Source organism: Coenobita brevimanus, chromosome 102 (genome assembly GCF_032717465.1).
Source record: "Coenobita brevimanus isolate Jiangsu-jjx chromosome 102, ASM3271746v2, whole genome shotgun sequence".
Classification (NCBI taxonomy): domain Eukaryota; kingdom Metazoa; phylum Arthropoda; class Malacostraca; order Decapoda; family Coenobitidae; genus Coenobita; species Coenobita brevimanus.
The window spans coordinates 33,011,332-33,030,986 of NC_137055.1; the positions used below are offsets into that span (position 1 = coordinate 33,011,332).

General features: G+C 43.8%; 1 protein-coding gene and 1 non-coding gene across 2 annotated transcripts in view; both read right to left on the reverse strand.

Moving 5' to 3' along the window:
• LOC145415452 (fat-like cadherin-related tumor suppressor homolog) overlaps positions 1–19,655 on the reverse strand; it is a 693,356-nt gene that overhangs the window by 18,561 nt on the left and 655,140 nt on the right. Inside the window, exon 45 of the mRNA XM_080284728.1 lies at positions 1,828–2,043. Within this exon, the coding sequence (XP_080140854.1) occupies positions 1,828–2,043 (216 nt within the window). The remainder of the gene's footprint in view (positions 1–1,827; positions 2,044–19,655) is intronic.
• LOC145415504 (5S ribosomal RNA) lies at positions 6,029–6,147 on the reverse strand. Its single transcript, XR_013900104.1, has one exon. It is a non-coding gene; the product is annotated as a 5S ribosomal RNA (ribosomal RNA).

The following is a 19,655-nucleotide window of genomic DNA, read 5'->3' on the forward strand; positions in this document are numbered from 1 at the left end:
CATGGTCATGTGACGACTGCGCCATGATTAACAAATGCTCTTAACACACGATCATGTTTTGGCACAAGTTTTACTTGATGTATATTTTAGTTTGCATGCTGTTCGGCAGGTTATAATCATTGGGGCATTTGGGGGCCGAGGCTCCCCAGTTAAGTTTCAGTGCTTCCACTTAGGTTTCCACTGCTCTTTATGATTATAAAATGAATACATCTGAGTTTGTTTTGGTGTGCTGACATCATGTCCTGTCAGCGGCATAGGAGGTAAAAATGCTATAGGCAGCATTCAGGTGGCTTTCTCTAATATCGTTAAGTAGGTATATTTTGTTTGTTCTCCAATATTTTTTAAATGAAAATCAAATGTTCATCACCTGAGATGTATATACTAATAAAATTATTTTCCTTGATGATGTAGGTCTGTAAGAGTACAGCTTGAATCCCTGTGTCACAGTTGTTTTTATTTACTCTATTTTCGAGCTTGCAAATTAGCTCAACTTCTGAGTTACACTGAGGTTCACCCTTTTTTGTTTTTCAGGTTTGGGAGGCATAGTGACATGATCACTGTCACACTGGTACTGATGAGCTAGACAAAGTGATTGTCAGCACTAATGGCCACCTAGTGGATGCTTTGTGAAGCAGCGTACACTGCTGCCACATCGTCTGTTGGTCTTTAAGGGTAACGGACTTATGGACGATGTCCAGTGACTCCGAAGTCCGTTGTATTGGGGTCCGCAAAATCAAGGTTCAACTGTACATTAACAATAAAAACCAACCTTCCCTCAGATTTAAACCCTCATGAGCCATACCTGAATGAAACACCTCAATTCACTGGACCACTTGGCATCTACTGTATTTGTTGGCTATACAGTTACCACCTAACATAATAAATGATTTCCTGGATTGCAGGAAATCATTTAGCTTGTCACTCAGTGTTTAGCCATCTGAAGGTAGCACTACACTGAGTGGATAGTGGACACCCCTGCCTATCACTCACATATACAGTAATGGGATATATACAACGTGATTACTTCCTTGACCAGAAGGATTTTTTTTTTTTTTTTTAATTCTTGCTGATACCAAAGTATTATATTCAATTACAGGGGAGAACTCCTGTTGTGAAGGGATTATTGAAGGTTCTTTTGAACCTCTCCAATCTGAAAACTCCCACAGATAAATAAAATAATCTGGTAACAGCAAAAATAAACTAAAAATGATGCTACTGGCTTCAGTATTAAAGTTCATGTACTGCAATTCATACTTGTCATGCAAAACTAAACAATGCACAAAAACATTACAGGTCTACAAAAGACAGTATTATAAGTCATTAACAGTCATAGTATCTACGAGATGCATCTAAGTAGCATAAGCTACTTGGTTATCTAGCAGGCAGTATACAGTCTCAGACTGCACACATATTCAGTATACAGCTTTTTATATGGCATGGAAGAAGAGATTAGTATATTGGTAAGAGACAGTAGAAGAAGGGGAATGTTTGAGAAAGTGAGAAAGTTATGTAAGGATAGAGTAGCCTGGAAGGTTTTCTGTCATGGCCATTTCCTGTCCTGGGTTTCCCAGGTGGAAGTAAGGCATCAGAGATGATGTATGATGTGACAGCTTTATGTGCACCAATTAAAGATAAAAGAAAAAGTACTGCTTTTGTGGTGGTTAATATATTCATGGTTAGCAAGCAGAGGATCCAGAGACGGTGGGTCATATTCTTCTACAGCTGTTAGCAATACAGTTGTGGATGCATAGTAATTTGTCAGGTAAAAACAAACCAGATATTCAGGATGCACTACATTCAAGTCTACGTAACACACAACAAACTTACAGAGGCTTTCAATAGGAACTTTTACAGGTGTGACATGAGCTGAGGAGTCCATAGTGGTGGCATTGGCAGGGGAGGAGTTAAAGCCTCCCCCTGGGGAGTCACAGCCCATCGCGATCACCTCAAGGGAAGGACTGAGGTGTGGCATGGTGTGGCGACCCAACAAGTGGGCACTAGGCAGAGGTGGAACAATGGGGGGCACTGGCTCCCTGTCACACACTGCTGCCCAAAGAGAATCAACTATACAGCAAGTTCTCATTACATATCAATGGTGTGTTCCAAATTATCACCACATTTTCCATACAATTGATAGTGTAACTTGGGAAAAAGTGGGAATTCAGCTTTACAGGTAGCACCTGAACTTCAGTAAGCACTTTTTGTGTATGTATGTATACTGTGGACTGAATAACTAAACAGAGTATTAATAAAGATGACATATAATGAAGACTTTCTGTATTTTTTTCACTTTAGCTTTGCCTAAAATTGCCATCTTAAAATCTTGAACACTGAGTTGCAACAAATGATTATCACCACAATAAAATGTTTGTCACCATGATGTGCTATGGAAAGGGTGAAGCGTTGTGGCACTACCTTTTTCTGCAACTGCACTACAACAAATAACTACGAAAGTATGAAAATCTGGCCCAAGATAAGATGAAAGGAACATGAAGTTTAATTTCATAAATGGACAAAAATCTGTGCCAAGATATGGTGAAAGAATTATAGTCATATAGTTTAGCTTCACAGTGGACCATTTGTGAGTTCTGAGATAGAGGAGGTTGAGTTCTGAGATTACAAAGCTGAAACTATTAACACTGGTAATTTTCTAGTATCAGCATAAATTGTGCATAATGTAGATAAATACCATGTGAAAAAAGCTTTGACATAATAAGAAGTACTTGCTGAATAATATTTGCTCTGATTTAGTTGCAAATAAGGAAAATAATGCATAATTTTTTAAACACTGTGAAAAGATCAATGGTCTCTGATATAGCACTTTCTATATTTATGGCAAAAATGGACAGATAACATGTTCATCAAGTACCTGATATAATGTCAAGTTATTTTAACAAGACATTTTTCTACCTTAAACATGATTTGTGCTCATATGATACTATGAATATTATTAATGCTGATATTTGCAACTCCCTTGTAAACCAAAACCTACAAGTAGTCAATTCCTCCCTTAACAAAGACACTAAGCCCTTTGGCTTGGAGGTGTCATTTCTATTTTATTCTAGCTATTAAATTTTAGATGACTCTCTCACTTTTGGGAAGAGAGAAATGGAGGTTTACAAGAGCAAAGGGACGGCCAAATGATAAACACAGCTGAGATGAAAAGAATAATAAAAGATGAGAGAGGAGGAGGAGGAGGAGGAGGATTAATGATGGCTAAATCTAATCTCTCCAGCTCAGAAACTCTCCTAAGTATAATAAAAATAATTTGAAGGTTAAAAAAATAAATAAATAAATAAAAGAAAGAAAGAACTGAACCAAAATGGCGCATATTATATATAAAGGCTCCAACATGCTTGCAAGTATCAGCCTTAGTCAAGTAATGGTAGCTTTCCATGCTGCTTGATCTCTGGCAGCCTCTCTATCCAGTCCCTTATCCCTGAGGTCATACTCTGTAACCTTGTCCCAGGTCTTTTTCAGTCTGCCTCTCACTACCCTACCCCCAGAGTTCACAAGTTTCATTTTCTCCACCCAACTGTCATCCTTCATCCTCTCAACATGCCCAAACCATCTCAATCTAACCTTCCTCATCACAACACCATACACTGCAGTCCCTTCCATCCTCTCAACTTTTCAGTCGCAATCCTAGCCCCCCCAGGCCTTGCATTCAAGGACACATGATACATACAACTATCTATCTACCTATTGCCAGATGCCTTAAACCTATAAGGGGTGGCCACAAACAAACTGCCTCCATGTCCTCACCACTTCACTGCCCTGCTCCCAGCTCATGCCCGCCCCTCTCATATACCTACCTATCCACTCCATCCCTCCATTTCATCCTTGGCCTCCCCTTGCCTCTCCCCCCCCCTCCACCTCACTCCCATACACTCTCCTCATTAGTCTCTCACTTTCCATCCTCTCCACATGGCAAAACCTTGTCATTATGGTTCTCCTAACGCTTCCTATCACATCCACATCCACACCACAATGTGCCTTCACTTCCTCATTTGTCAGTCTGTCTCTCCATGTAACTCCACATGCTCCTCCCAAATAACTAACTTCCACTGCTCTCACTCTTGACTTCTGTCCTTCCAACAACCAAGCTTCATTTCCATACATCAGAGTTGATATCACATTACTAACATGCAGCTACTTTTTTACTTCTATTCTCACTTCCTATTTCTTATCACTGCTTGCAAGGAATCAGCAACCTTTCTTCCTTGTTTTACCCTTTCAAGCAATTCACCCTCCAAACCTCCATCTTTACGCACTGCATTAACCAAGTACAGTACTTATTTGTTCTTACATTATCCATTTCCTCATCATCCAACCTCACTGTACATTCAGTGACTTCATTTCCCTCAAAAACCATAACTTTACTCCTCCCTTTAAATTCCATTTCTTACACACTCTCCCAAACTTATTCACCAAGCAGGACCCCTTTGTCTTCACTTAACAATATAGCATCATCTACAAAGAACAGTACAGAAAGTTTCTAAATGCTGTCCTCTCTCATTAGGGCCACTCCAACATCCACTGCCCTACCATGTATCTCTTCTATAACCCCATCCACATACAGATTGAACAACCATGGAGACATGACAATCCCTGCTTCAATCCAACTTTCAAACAGAAAAATTCACTCAGTTCATTATCCATATGAACTGCAGCCTTAGCATCCTCATACAGACTCTTCACAGCATTCAACAACTTCCCATTTACACTATATATTCTTAATATTTTCCACATTCCTTGTCTATCCACCTTGTCATAATTATGCTTCTCCAAATCTGTGAAGGCTGCTTACATCTTTTTTCCCTTCTCTAGAAACTTTTCCACTAAAGACTTAAGAAAGAATATCTGATCTACACAACCTCTTCCCCTGCTAAGACCTCCCTGTCCTGCAATAAATTCCTCTGTTATTTCTCTAACTCTGTCAATAAGTATCCTACTATGTACTCTTCCTATTACACTCAAAAGACAAATGCCACTATAATTACCACACACTTCTTTTCCCCGTTTCCTTTGTACAGGGGAATAAGTATACCTGGCTTCCAATCCTCCATAGCTCTACCTTCCTCCCAGGCCAATCTGCACATCTTCCACATCCTTTCTATTACTATCTCTCCCCCATGCTTCAGCATTTCACTACACACTTCAACAATTCCAGGAACTTTCCCCACTTTGACTTTCTCCATTAATTCCACTACTTCCATCCTACCGATCTCTTCCATTCTCATCTCCCTCCTTCTCCCAGCCATTCCTCAGCTACTTATACTTGCATTACTTTAATTCTCTATGTTTAACAGTTCCTTAAAGTGTTCTCTCCACCTCCTCACCTCTTCTCCCTTCACCAGCAATCTACCATTTCTACCTTTCACTCCCCTACTAACTACTTTATCATCCTGTCTAACTCTCATTCCAGAACATTTTCTTACATTCCCTCCACTTTACACTCAAATTCTTTCCAAATTCCTCATCCAGTCTCTTCTTACTCTCCCTTATTAATCTTTTCACCTCTCTACATATAACACTCTCTTCTGTCTCACAACTTCCTCCATGCCCCTGCTTCCCATCCACTCACAATATGCTTTCTTTTTTTGTGCCACAGCTTGTCTCATCTCTTCATTCCACCATGCTGCTCCTTGCACCTTTCATCTTCCCTTCTCCCCACACACTACCTCACATGCTGCACAAATTTCTTCTGTGAATATCTTGCACACACCTTCCACCTCTCCCATCTGCTCCAAATCACATTTACCCAATTGCACGTCCACTTCTCTGTTATAGTCTAACTTTTTTTATCCTCTTGCAACCTTTCTACCCTCCTTGCATGGACTACTTCCTCCTGTCTTTCCCTTATCACTGTTATATCTGTCCATTTGAGCCTACAAATATCATTCATCATTCATTCATTGCCAGACACCATGCATCCCAGACGGGGTGGCCAAGGGTTTAGAGTTACGGTAATTGTTTTACAGGGAGGGACACTAATCCTCCACCAACCCCACTTGACACGTAGGGATGCCAACAGCATCTGGTGTTCCCAGGCGGTCACCCATCCAAGTACTAACCAGACCCAACGTTGCTTAACTTCGCTGATCGGACGGGAAGCGGTGTACTCAACGTGGTATGGCACACGCCTACAAATATCCTCTTTATTTACTGTCCAGGTTTCACTACCATACAGCAATACACGCCTAATACATCCCACATACAAAGAACCCTTACCAAGGAGGGAGAACCCTCTCATTGTTAGGGGAGCAATAGCACCCTAAACTTCCTCCAACCACCCTTACTGTAGCCACAGAGCTAGCTCCAGCCCTATCTCCAGCACATAACTTGTGTCCCAAATACAAAAGCTCCTCCACACACTCAAGAGACTCTCCAGCAAGATCAATTCTCTCATTCCTGACAATCTCTACATGCTCTCAGTAACACACCACACACACAAAATCAACATTATTTCACAGTCTACCTCAAGTACCACAACATCTCTTATGCACCCCTTTATCACAAAAACTGCACAAGATGGAGTTACTTCCCATACCCATTTGGCAAACTGCACATGGATACACACTCTCTTCTTTGATAGGACAGTCAATCACTGAGTAACGTAGGACAAGAAACATGGTACTCTATCTATCTATCTATCTATCTATCTATTGCCAGACGCCTCAATCCCGTTTGGGGTGGCCACAAACAAATCGCCTCCAAGTCGCCCTGTCCCCCGCCATTTCACTCCCCTGCTCCCAACTCACACCCCCCTCTCTCATATACCTCTCCACCCCATCTCTCCATCTCATGGTACTCAAACATGCGTTACTCAAACAATATGTTTGAATGTATAACGGGAAAATGTGTTCTGGCGACTTTCCAAAACTCTCAGTTTTACCCCTTCTTACCACCCTACCCCACATAAATTACCCTGTACTTTTACCCACCATCAGGTAAAATACTATCTATCTATCTATTGCCAGATGCCATAATCCCGTAAGCACTCAAAGTATTAAAATTCAATATTTTTCACAGTGTGTTACAGCCAGGGACAAAAATTTGTCTAGTAGTCCGCTGCATCTGACGTACTTAACAATTAAGGCCTGTCCATCACTTTCCTCCATGTTCTATCACAAAAATAATCAATGAGCAGAGCAACATACCAGTCTTTTCTTAGCTTGTGATTATTAAACTCATTTTACACTATCTTGGCCTAGAATATCCATCCCTCTATCTAGATTATGATGGCAGTAACAAAGAGGTGTTATGCAGGGCCAGTCCTACCACTAGTCGAACAGGGTGACTGCCTAGGACAGCAGTGACTAGGGGGCACCAATTTCTGCCAAAAACAGTAAACCCTCCTATCCATCCATCCATCATCCAAATCTACGTTGCCCCATGAGAAGTGTAGGAGCCCGGGGCAAGGCAGGTTGGTCCTGACATTTAAGATGACAGTGGCCAGCCTCACTCACCCCTGAGGGGCATTACGTGAGTAATAAACCCCAATCACCCCTTGGATATAAACTTTCACCGGCTCAATCCGATTGGAGCGCAATAATTACCCACTAAACCACCAGGCGCCAAAATCTGGTTATATGGTTACCACCCAGCATAATAAATGGTTTCCTGGTGTACAGGGAACCATTTGGCTTGTAACTCAGTGTAGGGTCACCCACAGGCAGAAGGAAGAGGAAATAATGAAGGAAAGAAAGACAGAAGATGGAGTGTAAAGTCACCCGTAGGCAGAAGGATGAGGAAAGAATGAAGGACAGAAAGACAGAAGAGGATGGAAGGAAAAAAAAAATGGAGGAGAGGAAAGGGCAGAACCTGACAGCAGCACTACATCAAGTGAGTGGATAGTGAGCGTCCCCCTATAACGGATTAATTGGGGGGGGGGAAACCTCATCCGATAATGTTGATAGTCTGTTATGCTGCATCCGATAGTCCCCCTTTCAGGTGGGATTTCAAGTACATGTTTGAAAATAAGTGAGGACAGTAGCATACTCTTGTAAAAAAATGAAAGGTATACCCATTCTACACTAACTTGGCCCTTAATTTTGCCATTTTGCAGTTTATTTCATATCCTTGTCACTGCATTATTTTCACGACATGTTCTGTAAAATGATACTACAGTCTGTTAGTAGAACTCAGCAGTCATGATGGGGAGAGGGTAATTTCAGGTAAAGCTGGAGTAAAATGGGTAGAAAACATATGTGCTGGAACCCACAGTGCTCCATTTAATGGACCTTGTTTGTTACAGCCGTAGTAAGTCTGGCAATTTCATGGTGTCCATTCAATCCGATATCTGGTCTATTGGGTTATGTTAAATCGAGGGTGTCATGAGTCAGCTCGTGACATCAACTTTGGTGGGAAACCGCGAACTCTAGTGGAATCCCAGTGTTTATCGTTCAGTTTAACCGCTACGTATTCACCCGGTTGGGAGTGTTTTCAGAACAATTTTTCACTGTGTTACAAATGATCGTCTTGTGTGAGACATTAGCACTTCCGCTGAGCGATTTATTATGGGCGTTTCGCTCATTCTAGCCGTTAGCAATGAGGCTGGACACTTGCCTCTTTCCCACGATTTGAAGTAAGTCAAGATTTGTATGCCGCGGAAGCTGGTAGTGTGTGGCAGTGTCCTTCCTACGATGCAGTTCCCACCACCGCCGTATTCCCACCTAGCGTGATTGGTGAGAGACTTAGCGTGTGCAGTGTCGTTCCAGTAACGACGCCAAGTCATCCGCTTTGTCCAATTTTCTGACCAGTATTTTCTTTTCGCTTTTTTCCTAGGTTTAAGAGTTTAGCTTTTGAGTGAGTGAGTGCAATCTCCTTATTTTGAATTAATTTTGAAATGTAACGTAAATTTATTTTATTGTAATCAATAAATTTAACAGTTCTTTTTCTTGAGCTTAATGTAATGTAAACTCGTGTTTTATTTTCCATATTAAGCTTATTTCACTTATAGCTCCTAGTTTGCATAAACGCTTTGCTATTCATAAGTGGTATTTAGGCCAGTCCTTTTGTATTAAGCTTAAAATCTGTTGTGCAACCAGGAGTTAATGCATCAGCAAGAACCTGTTATCTTTAATAGCATTAGTTATTGATTGTCAGGGGTGAAGTCACTTTCTCCAGAGGCTAACAGAACTAACAAACAGAAATTGTGAGGAATTAGTCTCTGCTGTGTACTGTTGAGAAAGTTTATAAATTCTCGTTCTTAGAGAGTCAGCGAAGTAAGCCGGCATAAAGTAATCATTGCTTGATTTTCGCAAGACAATTCATTGTCCCTGCTCTTCAGTATTATTGAATAATATCCTTTAATATTTCATATACTTTAAAAACCCCGTGACAATTGGCGACCTCGCCAGGATATTAACTCCTAGCTCTAAAGTTATTCACGAGATAATACTCACTCACTCATACTTAGATATTTATCATTAAAGTCTATAGGCACTATCTTACTGGTGATTATTGATTTAGTTCTATTAATTTACATAATAGTTTCACAGTCAGTTGTTTGTTTAATTTTCTTTCTTTACCAGTTTAATTAGATAAAACTGGTCACCACTAACCTGTGCCTATATTCATTATTTTTTATTACTGGCATCTCTCTTTGCAAAAATCGCAGTCAGTACTGAGTCGCTAGTTTATTTAGATTGAGTTAGTATCATGGCTGCCAAAATCTATGTACAGGAAGCTAAAGATATGGGCCTTACTGACCCAGAAAAATTCCAAAGCTACGTCCTCTCATGGTTTAATTACGAGCAACAACGTGAGAAAGATGCTCGTGAAGAACGCGAAAGAGAACGCGAACACGAGCAAGAACAGCGCGAACACGAACGTGCCAAGCAAGAAGCATGTGAAAAGCATGAAATTGAAATGCTGAAGCTCAAGCGAGATTCCTTGGCTTCAGACACATCTGGTGCCGCTGGCCCAAGCTCCACGAGCGCTCTCCCTGCACATGTTATGGAGACCCCACACATCAAGCTTCCCCCATACAAGGAAGGCGAGCGAATCGAGCCATACATAGCTAGTTTTGAAGACATGGCTCAAATTTACCAGCTGGATGATGCAGCTAAACGGCTTCAGTTTCTTAGCCTGTTTGAGGGCCCTGCTTTCAATATTCTCTACAGAATTCGTGGAGACAATCTCATGTATGAGATGATGAAGGCTGCACTTGTCAAAGCGTACGGTCTCACAGTTGACGACGCCAAGAGTCAGTTCATGAGGGCGCGTTTACAGGATAAAGAGACTGCCGTTCAGTTTCTTGACCGGCTTACTGCTTACTTAGATGAGTGGATGGAGAAAAATGAAACTCCTTCCACGTGTGACAGGATAATTGACCTTATGCTGCGCACGCAGCTGGAAAAGTCGTGGCCTACTGAACTTATGGCTCAGCTTAAGATCTGCCAGGTAAGAGATGCCAGCCAAATGGTGAAGAAGGCCGATGCATTTTTCACTGCATACGGGTATCAAACACGCAAGCAGCATACCTGGAACAGGAAACCTGATAAATCTGGGAAACTGTCTCAGACTGAAACCCAGCAACAAGGCCATTCTCAGAATAATGGCCAAGGTCCAAAACCGCAGAAGAAGTACCAGGGGCAAAACACTCAGAAACTTGAGTGGAAGCGGTACGATAAGCAGAACCCTAACCAGCGGCAGTGCCGGTATTTCAAGCAGCAGCAGGGCAAGGACAAACCACGTAACCCTCAGTCAGGACAATCAACTTTAGTGTATCGGAGGCAGGATGCAAATGCTGCCCTTATGCCACAACAAGCATACAGTGGTGTCAACCCCACCAGTACAGGTACTTCATAGTTCACTAGTTCCCCAGCGACAGTGAACCCTCTTCCACAGGTGGTCAATGCTCCAGCTCCTCAGATGGTGAGCATGACCCTTCAGGTATCAAGTTCTCAGGGCGCCACATTTGCTGCATCGTTTGTTCTGCAGTCTCACCAATGACTGGGTGCTACCTCCTCAGACCCTTCCACCAGTAACACTGCCTTTCTTGTTCAGCCAGGGTTTGTTGGAGGTGTTTCTGTAAATGTCCTGAGAGATAATAGTTCCTCAGGTTGCTCTGTCAAGCAAAGTTTAGTTCGGCCCAACGAGTACACGGGTAAGCAGATCCAAGTTAGACTTATTGATGGGTCAGTGAGATTGTTCCCTGAGGCACGTATCTAGGTGGCATCTCCTTTCTACACTGGCTTGGCAGCTGCTGTTGTCATGCCAGAACCCTAGTTTGACCTTATTATCGGCAACATACCAGGCGTCAAAAACAGTTGTGCTGTAGATGTTGCTATTCAGACTTCGGCTGTTGCAGTAACACGAGTCATGGCCAAGGCTCCGAATCATGTCACCCTGTTGACCGTCGCAACACCGCAAGATTTGATTCATAGTCAAGACGTTGTCCAAGAACAACAGTCTGACCCGACACTTGCCTCAGTGCATAAGAAGCTGGAGGGTAAAGTGATTAAGTATTCACGGGGAGGTCAAGCCAGGTTCCTTCGCAAGCGAGGATGGCTATACCGTGAGTCACAAACACCCCAGGTCGAGGTTCAACTGCAGTTTGTCATTTCCGCAAAGTATCGCCAGGCAGTGTTTGAATTGGGTCATTGTTCAGTCATGGGGGGTCACATGGGCCAAAAGAAAACCTCTGACCACATCCATACTGACTTTTTCTGGCCAGGAATGGGACAGGAAATAAAAAGGCTTGTGCGTTCCTGTGATGTGTGTCAGCATACCACTGACCGGGGACGTGTCCGTCCTGCGCCATTGAAACCAATGCCTGTAATCTCTGAACCGTTCGAGAGAGTAGCAGTTGACATTGTTGGGCCAATCTCTCCTAGGGCAAGTGACGGATCAAGGTATATCCTCACTATTGTTGATTTCAGCACACGGTGGCCTGAAGCCGTGGCCCTTAAGAATATAGAGGCCGTCGTTGTTGCTGAGGCATTGATCGAAGTGTTCTGTCGCGTAGGTATCCCCAAAGAGGTCTTAAGCGACTGGGGTTCACAGTTCACCTCTGCAATGATGAACGAAGCATTCAGGTTGTTGTCCATCCGAGGCCTGCGAACTACGCTTTATCATCCCATGTGTAACGGGCTATGTGAGAGGTTCAATGGGACTCTCAAGAAGATGTTAATGTGCATGGCCGCCGAACAGCCAAAGGAATGGCCGCGGTTCATTGCTCCTCTTCTGTTTGCTTATCGAGAAGTCTCACAGCACTCCTTGAAGTTCTCACCCTTTGAACTGGTGTATGGAAGGTCAGTTCGTGGACCACTTCAAGTCCTTCGCGAGTTATGGGATGATGAAGAACCCGACCCTGATGTCAAGACCACCTACACCTACGTCCTTGATCTAGCTGACCGTCTCCAGTCGACGTGCGAGTTAGCTAAGGAAGAATTGATCAAGGCGCGTGAAGTTCAGAAAGCCTATTATGATAAGAAGGCAAAACTTTGGAAGTTTAGTCCAGGTGATAAGTGCTTGGTGTTACTCCCCACTGCCCAGAACAAGTTGTTGGCGCAGTGGAAGGATCCATTTGATGTAGTAGAGTGCATTTCAGACCTCAACTACATAATTCAGATGGGGAATCTTCGCAAAAGGTTCCACATTAACATGTTGAAGGCTTATCATGAGTCAAACACCGAAGAGACTGGCCTACGAGTACCTGATGATAGTGACCAGCCACTGGAAGAAACCGGGGCAGCCGAGGTGATCCCAGCTGATGACCATGATGATGAGCCCTTAACCGCTCAGTCCCATCAGGAAGAGACTGTCGGAGATGTTTTACTTAACGCTGACTTAGCATTAGGTGATCAGAATGCCATAAGGTCACTGCTCTGTCAGTATGCTGATGTCTTCTCTGACCAACCTAGACTTGCAAAGGTTGACTGTCACAAGATTGAGTTGACCAGCGATACTCCCGTAAAGGTTAAGTCATATCCGATTCCCATGCGACTACTGGGCGCAGTAGACAAAGAAATTGCTGACATGGAGATTGCAGGTATTATTGAAAAATCCTCATCTCCTCACTGCAGTCCAATGGTAGTAGTTTGCAAGAAAGTTGGTGGAGTCAGGATTTGTGGCGACTATAGGAGGCTCATTGCAATCACCAAAGTGGATGCTGGGCTGATGGGTGACCACATTGACATCTTCTTCAAGCTGGCAGGGTCATGATATTTCACGAAGCTCGATTTGGCGAAAGGATTCTTCCAGATTCCCCTTCACCCCGAGAGCCATCAGTTCACTGCCTTTGCTACTCCTAGGGGGTTGTATCAGTATAAAGTCCTCCCATTTGGACTTACCAGTTCCCCAGCAGTATTCAATTGTGCCATGAGACAAGTGCTCCATGGTATTGTAGGAGTAGAGATGTTCGTTGATGATGTCCTCGTTCATTCTGCCACGTCGGAGGGGCACATCAGAGTCTTGGAAATTGTCTTCAGTAGACACCAGAGTTTCAACATGACTGTGAACCCTAGCAAATGTAAGATTGCTCACAGTGAGGTAGAGTTCCTCGGACATGTTGTTGGCAACAATCACTGCAGGTGTCAGGGTGACAAGATCAGGAAGGTTAGAGAAGCCCCGAGACTCGTGACCAAGAAACAGGTTAGGGCATTCCTTGGCCTAATGGGGTATTATAGGAGTTTTATCCCTAACTTTGCTCTCATTGCCCAACCGTTGTACGAGGTGCTATGAAAATATGCTCCAAACACCATTGAATGGGGAGAAGCGCAAGAGAGAGCTTTTACCACCCTTAACCCACAGCATCCCGTCGACGTTCTTCAGCGTCCTCACGTTTTGTCACTGCCAATCCCGTTGACGTACTTTAACGCGGTGCAATTGCAAGGTCCATAATTTTCACAATTTTCAAAATTCGTGCGAGATTTTCGATTCGCCCACCTACCCAAGCCTCCCCTACCTGCCACCAGGCGGGCAGCGTCCCAGACCCCGCGTGACCCGCACGCGCCCTTGTCTCGGTCACTCACCTGTTAGCAGTGACCCAGGTCAGACATGGCGCGTAAAGGTCTCTCAGACGATGAGATACAATCTGCCCTGGATGCCTTCACTGGAGACAGTGATTCTCCACTTGATGACGATGTGGTGGATCAAGATTACGTGCAGCCTGAGCAGGAAATAACAAGCAGTGATGAGGAGGTCCCTTCGCCCCGGAAAAAGCGGTATGTCACGTATCATAAGGCAAGGGAAGGCCAGCCTGCACCCAAAACACCTGCACGGATCTCTCTCCATCCCCTAGAGAGAGATTCTGATGAGGACGAGGACGAGGACAAGGACGGCGGCTTAGGATGTGATGTTGCCTTGTGGTTGGGGAAGGAAAAAATCTCACCCCGAGGATCAGAAGGTGGGGCGAGAAGGCAAATAAGGTATGGTCCTAGTGTTTTGTCTGGGGAAGGCGAAAGTGGTGTGGCGGGAGTGCGAGGTGAAAGGGAAAGTGGTGTGGCGGGAGCACGGGGTGAAAGGGAAAGTGGTGTGGAGGGAGTGCGGGGTGAAAGGGAAAGTGGTGTGAGTGAGGCAGCACGAGCACGTGGTGCACGTAGGCATAGGGGAGAGGAGGTGGAGCCGCTCCCCAGCACGTCTTTCACCCCACAATATTCCCAAACTTCCTCCCCACAGCCCCAGGATGTGGGGAAAGGAAGGAAAGGGAAGGGAAAGGGTAAAGGAAAAGGGAGAGGGAAGAGAAGTGCGAGTAATGAAGGGCGCCGCTCTCCACCTCCCCAACCTCCCCCACCACCCTCACCTCCCGACCTTGACGAAGGCGACGAGGCTGGAGACGGTAGTGTCTCGTGGAACTGGGAAGATGGGAGTAATTTTACTCCCATCATTCACCCTTTCACTGAGGAGTGGCGGTCTGGTTGCACGGCTCCAGGTATGCATGCGGGTTCCACTAGGGTGGATTTCTTCCACCTGTTCCTTGGGGAGGCGTTTGTGGGGCGCATAGTGGAGCAGACAAACCTATTTTCATGAACACAGTGCCGTGAAACTGAACGTCTGGGTACAACTAGCAGGCATTCCCAGCAATATGACTATCCTGTGACAATTTCTGAGATGTTCTTATTTTTTGCCCTGGTTCTCTTGATAGGTGTTGTCAGAAAAAATCAAATACCGTCATACTGGACCACTTACCCAATGACCATCACACCTTTCTTTGGAATGGTGATGAGTCGTAATAGATTTCAGCAGATTCTCGGCCGCCTCCAATTTTTTTGATGCAGAAGATCCAGCTAATGCTAATAACACTGATAGAATGAGGAGAATTAGGTTTGTATTTGATCATTTACGGGAAATGTTCTGCTCCTCATTTTATCCTTACAGAGACCTCGTCATAGATGAGAGTCTTGTGTTGTGGAGAGGCAATATTTCCTTTCGCCAGTACACACCCAGGAAGAGACACCGGTTCGGGTTCAAGATCTTTGTTATGTGTGACTGTAAGACTGGTTATGTGCAAGACACAGTCTTGTACACGGGCGCACAGACAGATATAACAGAAGATCGTAGTATTGGACTCTCAGGGGCCATGGTGAAGACAATGATGGAGGAGTACCTTCATCGTGGTCATGTGTTGTACCTGGACAACTGGTACACTAGCCCTCTTCTCGCTCAGTTCCTCCACCAACATGACACTGGAGTCTGTGGTACAGTAAAGAGAAACCATCGCCATATGGTCAAGATAGGGAGGAAACGTGACAAGAACGAGGTGGTTTTCTTCCAGGCAAATAACATCCTTGCCACCCTGTGGAACCACAACAGGGAAGTTTGCCTCCTATCGACTGTAGCCTACACAGCCCCCTGATGCACCGCAAAGACTCTGTTGATCACCGTAGCGAGAGGAGGCGCAACGTCTGGAAACTCGAGTCTGTACTTGACTATAATCTGAACATGAGGCAAGTGGATCAGTCAGACTCGATGATTTCCAGTGTGGACTGTGCCAGGACCACAATGAAGTGGTACAAAAAGCTCTTTTTCCACTTGCTCGACATCACGGTCCTCAACGCACACTACCTGCACACCATGACAACGGGAATATCAGAGACCTTTGAGGGGTTTGTGAGGGAGCTGTCACGTGAAATAATCGCCAGGTATGCCCAGGACAGGCCCACACACCGCACACACACCCCCATGACTGCCCAGACTCCCCTACGCCTTGCAGGACGCCACTACCCTCGCACAATCCCTTCCCAACCAAACCATCGTAAACCCCAGCACCACTGCCATGTATGCAAGCACTCGACAGTCAGACCAGCCACTCAGAGAAAAGACACAAGGTACGAGTGTGCAGAGTGCAATGTTGAGTTGTGCCTTCAGCCCTGTTTCAAAGAGTACCATAACTTCCTACACTACTGAAACTGTGTGGGATGGCGATATGACGCTCAGTATAATGGTAAGGCCAGTCAGTATGTGCTAAGTCTTATATAAAGTTGAAACGGGTGTAATGTTAGGAGGAAAGTAATGTATAAGTTGAGAAATAGTGTAAGTTGAAAGTAGTGATATCAAAACTACACCCACTGTGTAAATCTGCGAAAATATGACGCTCAGTATAACACTCTGGTCAGTAAATATGTGATAGCAAGAATATAAAGTGGAAACGGGTGTAATGTTAGCAGGAAAGTAATGTATAAGTTGAAAAATAGTGTAAGTTGTAACAATTGATGTCACAAGTACAACCACTGTGTAAATCTGCGAAAATATTACGCTCAGTAGAACATTCTGGTCTGTAAGTATGTGATAGCAATGATATAAAGTGGAAAAGGGTGTAATGTTAGTAGGAAAGTAATTTATAAGTTGAATACTAGAGTAAGATGAAACAAATGATATAGCGATAACACTCACTGTGTAAATATGCGATAATATGACGCTCAGTAGAATAGTAAGGTCTCCAATTATGTGATAGCAATGATATACAGTGGAAACATGTGTAATGTTAGTGGAGAAGTATTGTATAAGTAGAAAAATAGGTTGTACGTTGAAATAATAGTCATAGCGACTTCACCCTCTGTGTTATTATGCGTTATTATTATGCTAAATATTATCGTAAGGCCTGAAACTATCTCAAAACAGTTCTCTGAAGTGGAAAAGTGTATAATGTTATTAGGAAAGTATTATGTAAGTTGAAAAAACACAATGCGAGTTGAAACAACAGTCACAGCGAGTTCACTCACTACGTAAATAAGCACTAACATTACGCTAAATATTATCGAAAGCCCTGTTAATAAGTAAAAACAGTTCAATAAAATGTAAAATGGTATAATGTTATTGGAGATGTATTATGTAAGTAGAAAAAATGATATGTATCATGATTCGGCAATGTTAGCGATTCATCAGTGAACAGTTTGGCCGATTTCGCTCGGTTCGGCCGATGGTACAATGCTTATTTCACCTCTGTTTTTGTATAAAATCCAGTTTACTCTTGTATCACGTGTTTTTATGTTTGTAATAAATACATATCTACTTACTTTCAATGGTTTCCCAGACTTATAATACCACAGAAAACGTGAGAGCCTCAGACCACCTACACAGAACACGGTACCAGGTGTAATGAAGGTATACCTGTTTAGGCCACTTATGGACCCCGGTGAACACTTTCTTGGTGACTGACCATTGTTTCTGACCAAAAGCGAAAGTTTTAGCAAAGAAAATTTGGGTCCAAAAATGGTCGGGATTGGGGGGTACCAGTGGTGAAAAAGTGGTCAGGATGGGGTGGGTTAAGAACATGTTGTGAAAGAAGCCTATCTTGCAGTTGCCTGATTCCTACAAACCTTTCATACTGCGCACTGATGCTTCACAAGATGGAGTAGGTGCCGTATTGATGCAGGAATCGGAAGGTGGAATCTTCCCAGTGGCATACCACAGCCATAAGCTAAAACCCGCCGAGAGGAATTACAGTACTGTCGAGAAGGAACTCTTGGCCGTGGTTGATGGTGTTAATACTATTATTATTTATATGGAGCACCATTCACTCTGGAAACTGATCTTATGCCACTCACTAGACTCAACATGACCAAGACGGCTAATGCAAGACTGACATGCTGGACACTGTATTTACAGCAGTTTAACCTTGTTGTGAGATACATCAAGGGAAGTGATAACATAGGTGCAGACCTGATGTCTCGCCTACTAACTGCTGACTAACATGGGCAACTGTTGTATGCTGAGTTCTGTAAGACAGGCGTCCTCAGAGATTTGAGTAATCCAAGGACCAGCCTGGTTCCCAGTTAGTGTACCAGTAAGACCTGACGTCTCGCCCGTTGACCCTACAGGACACAGTATGTCCAGGGCCTGTACATACATATGTATACCATAAGTTAAGGGGGAAGTTTGAGAACCCTGCAGAGACAGTCCAAGGCTGTGTAAGAATTACCTTGTGGAACGACTCGAACTGTGGGCCTCTCTGAGGATTCCCAGAGAATGCACAATATCCACATGAGTGTTCACACCCACGGTGGGTGTTAAAACGTGACCCGCCCGAGATTGCGTAGCAATTCTCAGCTTCCTGTCATTAATCGTAAATGTAGAGTTAGGTTAACCAGTAAACTGCCCATTCTAAGAGATTTGAGCAATTCAAGAACTGGCACGTTTCCTGGTTAATAATGTTAGGTTAACTAGTAAACTGCCCGTTCTAAGAGATTTGAGCAATTCAAGAACTGGCACGTTTCCTAGTTAATAAGCGTTAACCAGTAAACTATAAGCATACTGAGCAATTTGTGAATCCTAAGACTACGTTTCCAGGTTAATAATGACATAAGTACTGATTGCTAGGCAGAGAGAGAGAAATGATACTTCTGATGCTCCATCTTGATTCCTTTCGCAGGTGCACTTGGCGGGTGAGGCATTGCCGTGCAGATCAGCTGATCATCCCTGTCGCATGCTGCCGTCCCTTCTCTTCTGCCTCATCGTCATTATTTACTATAAATTTGCATTATGTAATTTTACACGTAGGTACAGTTACACCACAACTGTCACACCTACACCATGTATTGCATACATCACGCTACATAGCAATTAGTTGTTAATGTAAATGTAGCGAATTTTTCGCTCAGTTTGACCTGAGTACAGGATTTTTCACCGTCGTCACGGAGTTTTTCCCTCAAGCTTGCTTCTAATAACGTAAATACGAGGTTTTTTTGCTCACTGGCGACTGTGACTTTCTCCTGTAGCAGGATAGCACACACACACCACAGTGTGAATCTTGTGTGACTGAGTAGGATTTATATGTATGTATATTGAAATTTTTTTCCTGAGAAAAAATTTCACTTTTAATGGGGCGTAATGTCATGACTCGGCTCGTGACATCAACTTTGATGGGAAACCGCGAACTCTAGAGGAATCCCAGTGTTTATCGTTCAGTTTAACCACTACGTATTCACCTGGTCGGGAGTATTTTCAGAACAATTTTTCACTGTGTCATAAATGATCGTCTTTGTGCGAGACATTAGCACTTCCGCTGAGCGATTTATTATGGGCGTGTTTCGTTCATTCTAGCCGTTAGCAAAGCGGCTGGACACTTGCCTCTGTCCCACGATTTGAAGTCAGTCAAGATTTGTATGCCACGGAAGCAGGCAGTGTGTGGCAGTGTCCTTCCTACGACGCAGTTCCCACTGCCGCCGTATTCCCACCTAGCGTGATTGGCGAGAGACTTAGTG